General features: G+C 46.1%; 1 protein-coding gene across 2 annotated transcripts in view; it reads right to left on the bottom strand.

Annotated features, from left to right (window-relative positions):
• Nucleotides 1–12,880, bottom strand: part of SLC22A15 (solute carrier family 22 member 15) — a 161,437-nt gene that overhangs the window by 14,702 nt on the left and 133,855 nt on the right. For both annotated transcript variants that reach the window (XM_085620743.1, XM_085620742.1), the window contains 2 exons: nt 12,272–12,344; nt 3,256–3,444 (listed from right to left, as the gene is read on the bottom strand). In XM_085620743.1, coding sequence (XP_085476869.1) covers nt 3,256–3,444; nt 12,272–12,344 — 262 coding nt within the window. The remainder of the gene's footprint in view (nt 1–3,255; nt 3,445–12,271; nt 12,345–12,880) is intronic.

Genomic DNA, 12,880 nt, shown 5'->3' with positions numbered 1-12,880 from the left:
TATTTAATAGTTAGGTAAAATCGTACATTTATGTCGATAAACATGAAAAACGGAACGGACATAACTCCATATATTGTACATGTACGTAATGATGCTCTGATACATACATTGTTAGGAATAGTTATCCTGCTTCATGAGCTTGCACCGGGGGGAAGGGGAGCCTTGTAATAGTCAATGTATGCAGGGTGGAAAAAGTATACAATGTGTTAGCGTTTATCAATCACGCCATGTCATCATGGCGCTGATTGTAAAAGACCACTGAACATACCATGGAGTTGCCTCATTTTTAAAGACTTGGGCCACAGACTTACTTACATGCTGAAGGTTTCTCCTCACCTCTGTCTGTCACCGTGCTGCTCTGTGTAGCACGGGGCAGATACTGAAGTATTTAACCTTGTTCTCAGTTGCATGTTGCCGGAAGGAGCGCCCGGTGTGAAAAGACAAGAGCAGCACGGTGGCAGACAGAGGCGCGTGTGTGTTTTAGTTAAGCCTGGGCAAAGCACTACGCTACGCTCGCGTAGTTTGCGAAGTTCGCGCTACTTCGCACTACGCGAACTGCACGTAGCACAGTGCGAACACGCGTAGCGTAGTGTTGCGTAGTGCTGCGGTCATTTTTTGCTTGCTCGCGGTCCTCAACGTCAAGTTGGCGACCGCGAGCAAGCAAAATGACATCCCGGCGAGACTTTTGCCTTGTTCGCGATCAGCAACATCAAGTTGGCGATCGCAAGCATGGAAAATAAACCTCCCGGCGAGATTCCCAACGCGAGGAGGTCAGGTTTCTCATTGCGAGTGGTCGCGTATGCTCGTGACCGCTCGCGGTGAGAAACTACCAGTTCGCGTTGAGAAAGCTGTCGCTCGAGTAAAAATCTACTCGAGCAGCAGAAAACTACAGCTCGCACTGTGCAAGATGCCATTTTCAATGATTGCACAGTGCCGGTTGCTTGTCCGCACTGTGCAATCATTGAAAACGACATCTGGCACAGTGCGAACAAGGTACTACGCAGTCCGCGAAGTGCTACGCGTAGCTCGCGTAGTGCGAACTGCACTTTGCGTAGCTTCGCAAAGTGCTACTTCGCGAACTACGCCCAGGGTTAGTTTTAGTACCACAACTAACTAATCAGCGATTATATTCCGCACATCGCGGACTGCTTCTCATGAAATTGTTGGATTAACAACCCTTTCGGCTAGTAACAGTAGAAAAATATATCACTTTCTTTCAGAGAATGCGAATCCACAGTATGGTGATGTGTTTAAATGAACAACCCCCAGGTGGTTTACTTCACTTTTGTTTCTATCATTTCAGATATTGAAAATGTGTTATTTGAAAACGACAAGGGTCATTGTACCCTTCAAACCCTTCTCCAGACTTGCATAATTTTTGAGGTCTAGATTTTGAGTAATAGGCATACAATTCATTTAATTTAAAATAAATTTTGAGTGTAGTAGGGACGTATTTAGGTCCTGATGAGTAAAGCAGTGGGGACTGCTTACGAAACATGTTGACCCAGTAGGGAGTATCAGATTAAGGTACACCCCCTACATAACCCCCTTTTTTTAATAATCTCATCCAGGGAATTGTAATCCCTTTTTGTAACTATTCACTAAACCCTACCACTCTCACCCTCACAATACACATAGCCTATTCCTTCACGAACAACAGTGCTCCCACATATTTACTGGTCGCAGCACGCCCCGCCCCGTAGAGGGACGGGAAGACCCCTATGATGAAGCATGACACCATGGGATTCATAGTGTGTGAGGGGTATTTTAAAAACGCTTAGTGCTTTCCCATGACACCTCGTGGAGCACTTCTTTATACACTGAAAAATTACAATTTAATTTTTTTTCACTACTATAGGGTAGAATCACATTGTTTATAGAAAGCTTGACAGGAGGAAGATTCTACTGATACTCCTCTTAACTCTCCCCTTTTGTTAATGTTTTCTACATATAGATACCACAGAAACAAAAGGATAAAACCTTTGGGCAGGAAATTTAATGAAATGTTGCGCATTCTAAAAACTGACAGTTCCAAGCTTATTGTATTTGGTATTAGTAGATTCTTATTGGCTGTAAATTTTATTAGGATGAAGAAAGGGCTTAAATTGTAATCTTATTAATTTTAATAATACGTTTTAATTGTATGAGATCTACCTGAAAAATGCTGATTTGTTGATAGTCGATGACAGCATATAATTACAGTTTAGATGAAAAATGCTTACATGATGTCATGTAAAAGGTAGAATTTCCTGCACTTTGCACTTTATGGAAACAACTAGATTTTTGTTAATTGTAAAATTCAGTTTTGAAGCTCTACGGAGTAACCCATACGACAAAGTATCCCTAATGATAAAGTATTTTGCATTATGCACCTTGAATTCTACGGAATTAATTATGTTGCTGCTATTGATAGAATCAGGTGTTATCCACTGTATTGTAAATTATTAACGCGAGGATCAATGTATTGCACATGTATATATACTTTTCCTTTTTATGTTTTTGGATTTATTGATGCTTTTATGATTCTGTGAATCGAATAAAGATGCTTTATACATATACACACACTGACCTAGAAAGACACACATATCTACCTCCAAAAAGGAGTCGAGGAAGAAGAGAAGGAAATGCCTTTTTATGAGGAGGTCAACAGCCAGCTGAAAAAAGGAATAACTTCCACAGCTGCTGTAAGATGCACCAGGGGAGAGTTAGGGGTAAACACAGGCGTTGGCTCTTGAAAGGAGATGACAATTAAGTGAAATGGGTACAATACAGTGAGCTAGGGATGTATTAAAACACATTGCTATATGTTGCTATTCGCATTACTTGTATGTATTTTGTTAACAGATGTTCATACTATGATGCATGCACATATATAAAAGGTTACACAGCATCCAGAAGGAATGGTTCCTTATGAGAACTGCTTCTGCACTCTTGCTCCATTACAAACATAATCATTGTAATACTTTGCGACAGGTGTTGCGTCCTACACACCTCTTGAGTGTAGTAAACAATCCTCTAGCCAATTAGGCGAGACCTTTTGATTTCCTCAGCTCTGCTGGCTTTAAGATTATCTACACAAGCCTGGGGGACTGGAGAAGAGCAAGCCGAGGGAACACCACATCCGTCAAGGGACATGGCTGTGGCATTTCGGGTAACCTTAATGAAGGTATCACTCATACCCATGTCATTTCAGCTGTTTTTGCAAACATTGAGGCATTCGAGGCATCCTGTGCTACAGTGTGGAGGAAGACTTACCGCTGTGCTCTTGAAGGACTGCAGGGGCACGGCTTCGTCCCCCAGGCGGCGGTAGATGCAGGTATCCAAGTCTGCAATGGTTTCTGGCAGGATGGTGTTTAGTGTCTCAGGCAGGAGGAGGCCCAGGAGGCCAGCAGACATCCCGGTGGCACCAAAGATGATGAAAGGCAGTGCCCACTGCACGTACCTCTGTGGGATAACAGGAGAACTGGATGTAAGATATTTGTCAACATTCATAGCAGCCAGGATTGAAGAAGGATGGCATGTTAGAGTCTGTGATCAGCACAGAGAAAGGAAGAAACAGAATGCACCTGGAGACACGGTCTCAGGACCATGTGCAGAGTGGAATAAATGATAACTATGGATTAGTAGGTACCGCCTCACACTGGAAGTAGCAAGAAGTAACACACTCTAAAAACACTTCCCACAAGCATTTCAACAGTCTCACTCATTTCATAACCTCTGCCCTCAAACACTTTAGTGGAGTCTTATTCATTTTATAATCCCTGGTCTCCCACAATTCGAGTCTCACTCATGTTATAACCCATATCCTCAGAAACTACAACAGAGTCTCACTCACTTTCTAACTTCTGGCCTCATACATCCAGAGGAGTCTTATTCATTTTATAATCCCCGACCTCACACAGCTCAATAGAGTCTTATTAATGTTATAATCCTTAGCCACACACACATTTCTATAGAGTCTCACTCATTTTCTAATCTTTGGTGTCATAGAATGCAATATTCCTTTTATAATCCCTGGCCTCACACACTTCAATATAGCCTCACTCCTTTTATAATCCTTAGCCTCATACACTAAATTTGAGTCTTATTAATTTTATAATTCTTGGGCTCACACAATGCAACGGAGTCTCATTAATTTTTACAATTGCTGGCCTCACACACTTTAATAGTTTCACTCATTTTCTAACCTCCGATCTCACACACTTCAATAGAGTCTCACTCATTTTATAATCCTTAGCCTCATACAGCTCAATTGAGTCTCATATTTTATAATCCTTGGGGTCACACACTGCAATATTCATTTTATAATCCCAGGCCTCACAGACTTCAATATTCTCACTCATTTTATAATCTGCTGCTTCACATAGTTCAAAGGAGTCTCCCTCATTTTATAATCCATATCCTCACACACTTCAATAAAGTTTCAATCATTTTATAATCCTTGGTCTTGCACATTACAATAGTTTCCATCAATTTTATAACCTTTGGTTTCACACACTTGAGTAGAGTCTCGTGGCTTTTTTAAATCCCCTGATCCATACTTTGATGGAGTGTCATTCATTTTATAACCCTTGGGGTCACACACTTTAATAGTTTCACTCATTTTCTAACCTCCGATCTCACACACTTCATTAGAGTCTCATTCATTTTATAATCCTTAGCCTCACATGGTTCAATTGAATCTCAAACATTTTAAAATCCCTGGTATAATATACTAAACTGTAGACTCAAACATTTTATAATCCCTGGGGTCACACACTGCAATATTTATTTTATAATCCCTAGCCTCACACACTTCAATAGTCTCACTCGTTTTATAACCTCTGGTCTCACACACTTCAATAGAGTCTCATTCATTTTATAATCTATGGCTTCACACAGTTCAAAGGAATCTCACTCACTCACTAGACACATATACTGCACTGAAGCCTCACGCCTTCCCTCTCTACTGACTACATATACTGCACTGAAGCCTCACGCCTTCCCTCTCTACTGACTACATATACTGCACTGAAGCCTCACGCCTTCCCTCTCTACTGACTACATATACTGCACTGAAGCCTCACTCTTTCCCTGTCCACTGTCTACATATACTGCACTGAAGCCTCACGCCTTCCCTCTCTACTGACTACATATACTGCACTGAAGCCTCACGCCTTCCCTCTCTACTGACTACATATACTGCACTGAAGTCTCACGCCTTCCCTCTCTACTGACTACATATACTGCACTGAAGCCTCACGCCTTCCCTCTCTACTGACTACATATACTGCACTGAAGTCTCACGCCTTCCCTCTCTACTGACTACATATACTGCACTGAAGCCTCACGCCTTCCCTCTCTACTGACTACATATACTGCACTGAAGCCTCACTCTTTCCCTGTCCACTGACTACATATACTGCACTGAAGCCTCACTCTTTCCCTGTCCACTGTCTACATATACTGCACTGAAGCCTCACGCCTTCCCTCTCCACTGACTACATATACTGCACTGAAGCCTCACTCTTTCCCTGTCCGATGACTACATATACTGTTATAATGTCTCACTCTAGCCCCATCCACTGACTACATATACTGCACTGAAGCCTCACTCTTTCCCTGTCCACTGTCTACATATACTGCACTGAAGCCTCACGCCTTCCCTCTCTACTGACTACATATACTGCACTGAAGCCTCACTCTTTCCCTGTCCACTGTCTACATATACTGCACTGAAGCCTCACGCCTTCCCTCTCTACTGACTACATATACTGCACTGAAGCCTCACGCCTTCCCTCTCTACTGACTACATATACTGCACTGAAGCCTCACGCCTTCCCTCTCTACTGACTATATATACTGCACTGAAGCCTCACGCCTTCCCTCTCTACTGACTACATATACTGCACTGAAGCCTCACTCTTTACCTGTCCACTGACTACATATACTGCACTGAAGCCTCACGCCTTCCCTCTCTACTGACTATATATACTGCACTGAAGCCTCACGCCTTCCCTCTCTACTGACTACATATACTGCACTGAAGCCTCACTCTTTCCCTGTCCACTGACTACATATACTGCACTGAAGCCTCACGCCTTCCCTCTCTACTGACTATATATACTGCACTGAAGCCTCACGCCTTCCCTCTCTACTGACTACATATACTGCACTGAAGCCTCACTCTTTCCCCATCCACTGACTACATATACTGCACTGAAGCCTCACTCTTTCCCTGTCCGATGACTACATATACTGCACTGAAGCCTCACTCTTTCCCTGTCCGATGACTACATATACTGCACTGAAGCCTCACGCCTTCCCTCTCTACTGACTACATATACTGCACTGAAGCCTCACTCTTTCCCTGTCCGATGACTACATATACTGCACTGAAGCCTCACGCCTTCCCTCTCTACTGACTACATATACTGCACTGAAGCCTCACGCCTTCCCTCTCTACTGATTACATATACTGCACTGAAGCCCCACGCCTTCCCTCTCTACTGACTACATATACTGCACTGAAGCCCCACGCCTTCCCTCTCTACTGACTACATATACTGCACTGAAGCCTCACGCTTTCCCTCTCTACTGATTACATATACTGCACTGAAGCCCCACGCCTTCCCTCTCTACTGACTACATATACTGCACTGAAGCCCCACGCCTTTCCTCTCTACTGACTACATATACTGCACTGAAGCCTCACGCTTTCCCTCTCTACTGACTACATATACTGCACTGAAGTCTCACGCCTTCCCTCTCTACTGACTACATATACTGCACTGAAGCCTCACTCTTTCCCTGTCCACTGACTACATATACTGCACTGAAGCCTCACTCTTTCCCTGTCCGATGACTACATATACTGCACTGAAGCCTCACTCTTTCCCTGTCCGATGACTACATATACTGCACTGAAGCCTCACTCTTTCCCTGTCCGATGACTACATATACTGCACTGAAGCCTCACTCTTTCCCTGTCCGATGACTACATATACTGCACTGAAGCCTCACTCTTTCCCTGTCCACTGTCTACATATACTGCACTGAAGCCTCACGCCTTCCCTCTCTACTGACTACATATACTGCACTGAAGCCTCACGCCTTCCCTCTCTACTGACTACATATACTGCACTGAAGCCTCACGCCTTCCCTCTCTACTGACTACATATACTGCACTGAAGCCTCACTCTTTCCCTGTCCACTAGCCTCATACACTGCAATTGACTAACAAATTCCCATGTTTTTCCTTTCTCTAAAACATGAGTTATTCAAGAGATTTATTTTGGGGAACAAAACATTTTTCAGAACTGTAGGAGGCTGGCTCTCTAGAGAGTGAACTACAAAGAACAACAATGTGCAGAGTCCAGTGTATCCTTAACTGGTACACGGAGCTTAAAGCAGATAACACTAATGCTCTTTCTGGGACAGTGTGGGCGAGCAGTCAGGCTTATTAGAGGGTAGTGCTAAGCAAATTGCTGTTTTCTGAGAAGAAATAAAGGAGACACCCTCAAGAATAAATCTGAGACCAATTTATAAAAATAATATTGATATTTATGTATATTTTAAGACCAAGAACTTCGATCTAAAGTACTTTATCAGTTATGATTTTTAAGAGTTCAGAAAATATATCACTTGTGTGCGCAATTTCGTGAAAAGCAGAGAAATCCATACACAATCATGCAATGCTTTCACGAAGTTCACCTTCTTGTTTTAGGTCGTCAGCAGGACCAGGTCCAAAGTTCCAGCCGTAGAAGTTCGGGAGCGTCCCGGATTTAGCCGGGAGCAGGGTGCTGAATGTGTTGGTAGCTAGTGCACTACGACGAAGGAGGCCACCTGGAAAGGCACTGCACAGCAGGACTCAGAGGTAAGTCCGGTAAGTCCCACTGGATGGAGGAGGCTGCAAGGGTCGCAGGAACACAGAAGCCTGACTGGCTGATTGTTACCGGGGCCGGTGGGGGCGCTTGCAGAGCAGATAGGTCAGCCGGGCGATGTGTGCCGAGAAGTCCTCGTGGACAGTAGCATGCAACTTGGAGAGGCGATTTCAGGACAGCTGGGCCACTCAGAATGTGCGTCTTCACGTCCCTCGACGGGTGCTTACTTCTGGTATCGCTGGAATCCGGCACAGACTCTTCGTCTCGCTGTTTGCTTTTGGGGGCTCGTTACCCCGGGTATTAGTGAGGTGTAGCTCAGAAGGTCCTGATGACTCCAAACTTGGCAAGGAGACAGATCTGGGTAGTTAGGGTGCGAAAACGTCAACAACCAGGACTCAGCGGGATCGGTGCCTGAGGTGTGCAGGGGCATAGTACCTTCACTACAAGGGAGGTCCTCGGCGATTTTGATGAGGCATGAGGTGCGCCGGGGTTCTTGGAGTCTTCACAGGTTCAAGAACGACCCAGCATGCTACAATTGTCGAAGTCCTTGAGGCAGCAGACCGGGTTTGGTGCCAATTCTCTTCTGCAGCAAGGCTTCAGTTCTCAGGCATCGAGTCTTCTTTGGCCTGGTGTTGTTCTTCTCTGTTGAATTTAGGTTCCTGGTCTAGGGAGGCCACATAAATACTGCATTTAGGGGCATTACAGGGTAAGACATGCAGTAATAGCCTACCTAGCTTTACGGTGCCTACACCCTCTAAGTGACCACTTCCTGTGGGAAGGGTCACTACCCTCACCTTGATAGGTGGTTTCTCCACCATCCCAGGATGGTGGATTTTCAGGAGAGGTTCACAGAGCCTGCACCGCACTAGGAGTGGTGCTGGCTGAGCAGAGACCCTCCTCCTTATCTAACTGATTTTCCCACCGGGCTACTTGCCAAATGTGGAGCAGTAATATGGGGGTTGGCCTCCCTCACTATCTGTGGAAGCTTGGGCTGACCTTCAAAGGCGGCAACGCTTCTGAAGCTCCCAACTCTGAAAGGCCAGTCTGGCCTGGGTATAGGTGTGAAGCCCCTCCACCCTGAGCAGGTCAGAAACATGTCTGGTAGTGGCAGGCTGGCTAGGACTAGTCAGGGGCCACACCAGAGCTGGGTGGGTTTTTAGGGGATCCTCTAAAGGGTCTCCTGTGTGCATTTAGTTATAAATCCCACACTGGCATCAGTGATGATTTATTGAGACAAGATGCTTGGTACCAAAAATCATCTTAGAGTACAGTGAAGCCATCATGGAGCTATGAAACTCGTAATAACAAGTATCCAGCCCAAGTACTCTTTATGGCTTCCCTGTGTACTTACAGTATCCAAAAATAGCTCAGATATTGCAGGGTCATATCTGCTCATGCAGATATGTCCACACATGGGCTACAGTGCACCCTGCCGTAGGGCTGTAAGGCCTGCAGTAGTGGGGGACTTGCCTGTATCTCATGCAGTGTCTGAGGGCATGGCACACAGGGCTGTGTGCCAAGGCGACTCTTCAGTTTTCTCTGCACCAAGACAAGAAGCCTGCACTGGCAGTTTGCATGGCCTTGGTGAGGGGTCCCTGGGGTGGCACAATTCATCCTGCAGCCCCAGTGGACCATCCTCAGTGCCCATGTCCCAGTTATCAGACGTACCATTTACTAGGGACTTACAGGGGTAGCTGAAGGTGTGCAAATCGTGGTACAGTTGTGGAAAAGATTTCTGGCATGGGGAAACTGGTTAGCAGTGACACAGTGCATCAAGCAAAAAGTGGGGGCTAACCAGGTCATAAGATGCACTTTCCTACAAGAAAAAAACATTCATTAAATATAAAAGAACTGAATTTCAACAGTCCCAAGAATAAAAGGAAGCAGCAGTGTGCAGCCCATCTAGTGCCCAAAAGGAAGCAGCTGTGTGCCGCCCATCTGGTGCCCAAAAGGCAGGTGCTAGAAAGGTAAGAAAAAGGAGGAACAAGAGAAGGGTGTTGCCTGTAATATAAAATATACCTAGAAAAGGTACAGATAAGACATGGGGTTCACTATCAGAGGGAGTCATTTCTGCACATATACAATAAATAGTGCACTAATCGAACATCTGTGATGAGGCAGAGGGCAAGAACAGTGCAACTCAGTGAGCTCTTGGCGAAGCAGTAAGAAATGCCCAGGGCCACTGGTTTAATCATTGAAATCTTGCAAACCAGTAGGCCATAGCCAGTAACTGTGGGTTACTCAGTGAGCTCTTAGCGAACCAGTACCCCATGCCAGGGACTTGTGGGTTACTCAATGAGCTCTTGGCAACGCAGTAAGCTATGTGCAGGACCTGTGGGTTACTCAGTGAGCTCTTGGCAAAGCAGTAGGCCATGGCCAGGACCTGTGGGTTACCCAGTGAGCTTTTGGCGAAGCAGTAGGCCATGCCCAGGGCCTATGAGTTACTCAGTGAGCTCTTTGCAAAGCAGTAGGCCATGCCCAGGGCCTATGAGTTACTCAGTGAGCTCTTTGCAAAGCAGTAGGCCATGCCCAAGACATAATGGTAAGTCAGTGAGCTCTTGGTGAAATGGTAGGTCATGCCCAGAACCCGCGGGTTACTCAGTGAGCTCTTGGTGAAGTAGTAGGCCATGCAGTACCTGCGGTTTACTCCCTGAGCTCTTTGAGAAGCAGTAGGCCATGCCCTGGACCTGTGTTTTACTCAGTGAATTCTTGGCGAAGCAGTAGGCCATGCCCAAGACCTGTGGGCCACTCAGTGAACTCTTGGTGAAGCAGTAGGCCATGCCCAGGGCCTGTGGTTTACTCAGTGAATTCTTGGCGAAATAGTAGGCCATGCCCAGGACATATGGGCTAGTCAGTGAGCTCTTGGCGAAGCAATAGGCCATGCCCAGGAACTGTGGGTTACTTAGTGAGCTCTTGGGAAAGCAGTAGGTCATATCAAGTACCTTTGGTTTACTCAGTGAACTCTTTGCGAAGCACTAGGACATGCCTAGAAGCTGTGGGTAACTCAGTGAGCTGTTGGTGAAGCAGTAGGCCATGACCAGGAGCTGTGGATTACTCAGTGAGCTCTTGGAGAAGCAGTAGGCCAAGCCCAGGATCTGTGGTTCACTCAGTGAAATCCTGGAGAAACAGTATGCCATGCCCAGGACCCGAGGGTCACTCAGTGAACTGTCGGAGAAACATTAGCCAAACCTAGGACTGGTTTGTTACTCAGTGAGCTCTTGGCGAAGCAGTAGGCCATGCCCAGGACCTGTTTTTTAAGCAGTGAATTCTTGGTGAAACAGTAGGCCATGCCCAGGACATATGGGCAAGTCAGTGAGCTCTTGGCGAAGCAGTAGGTCATGTCCAGGACCGGTCAGTCACTCAGTGAGATGTTGGTGAAGCAGTAAGCCATGCACAGGACCTGTGGATTACTCAGTGAGCTGTGGGTAAAGCAGTAGGCCATGTCCAGGACCTGTGGGTTACTCAGTAAGCTGTTGGAGAAGCAGTAGGCCATGCCTAGGACCTGTGGGTTACTCAGTGAGCTGTCAGCGAAGCAGTAGGCCATGCCTAGGATCTGTGGGTTACTCAGTGAACTCTTGGGGAAGCAGTAGGCCATGTTTAGGACCTGTGGGTTACTCAATGAGCGGTTGGTAAAGCAGTGGGCTGCATCCAGGCCCTGTGGTTTACTCAGTGAGCTGTTGTCGAAGCAGTAGGCCATCCTAGGACCTGTGGGTTACTCAGTGAGCTGTTGGTGAAGCAGTAAGCCAAGCCGAGGACCCGTGGGCTACTCAGGTAGCTGTTGGTGAAGAAATAGGCCATGCCAGGTACCTGTGGGTTACTGAGCCAGCAGCCCTACCTTCTGCAGCTCCTGGATGTGGCCTCCGATCTAGGTTTGTGCATTTTTTCTCGTATGTCCTTCCGTGACATTTCACACCAGGCACCTTCCACTTCTGTGACAACTCAAACCAGGCACCTTTAACTACAATGATATCTCACAAGAGGGACCATCCACTTCAGTGACAACTCATTTCAGGCAACTTCCACTTCAGTGACATCTCACATCAGGCCCCTTCCACTTCAGTGACTTCTCACATCAGGCACCTTTCTTTTCAATGACATTCCATGTCAGACACCCTTCACTTTAATAATGACATTTCACTCAGATCTTCAATTAAAAAGAATATCTGCCTCACTCACCACCTTATCACTGGCAACGCGCCTCTGAATGAACTCTCAGTCACTGACCTCAGGTAGATTCATTCGTGTTCACCCGGCCTATACATGGGGCTGGGGGGGACTCACACACTCACTCATCCACACTCAGACTCACACACATTGAAAGTCTCCTGAAGTCAACTTTTAACTTGGAGCAGGAAAGTCTAAAAATAATTCATTTAACAAGTCTGATTAATTAAAGGAAAGATACTGACCAGTGAAGGGATGAATGGGGCAATGATACCCCCAATCCTGGAGAACATGGAGCACAGGCCCATTCCGAGATTCCTAGGAGAAGAAAGACAATGAAATCATTCAGGTGGCAGCAAAGCCTTGGCACAGGAGGTCCCACAATTCACTCCCTCAGGCTATTTAGGTTCTGCCGTTGGACTTCTATCTTCCCATCTCAGGACTATCCCAGTCCAGCCCTGAACACTTCAAACCAGACACTGTCAGACCCAATCTGCTTCAATCCTGTGCTGCTCAGGCCTGGCACATCTGTCTGCAGACGCCCTCTTCTCTCCAACTTACTCAATCCAGAATCTATGCTCCCGCTTCTGCCTGCTCCTGAGCTAATCATAAACACATCTCATCCTTTCTCCTTACTCCAGAGGTCCACTCCCAAAACTTCTCAACCCTTATGCCTACTCCAGAGCTCACCCCAAACACTTTTCACCCTTTCTCCCTACTCCAGATATCAACCCCAAACACTTCTCATCCATTCTGCCTACTCCAGAGCTCATCACAAACACTTCTAATCCTTTCTGTCTACTCAGAGCTCACCACAAACTCATCCCACCCGCCTCCATTGTAGCACACCTTAA

This window comes from Triturus cristatus, chromosome 8 (genome assembly GCF_964204655.1).
Source record: "Triturus cristatus chromosome 8, aTriCri1.1, whole genome shotgun sequence".
NCBI lineage: Eukaryota > Metazoa > Chordata > Amphibia > Caudata > Salamandridae > Triturus > Triturus cristatus.
Note: the sequence above shows the minus strand (reverse complement) of the source record. Positions and strands in the feature narration are given on the sequence as shown.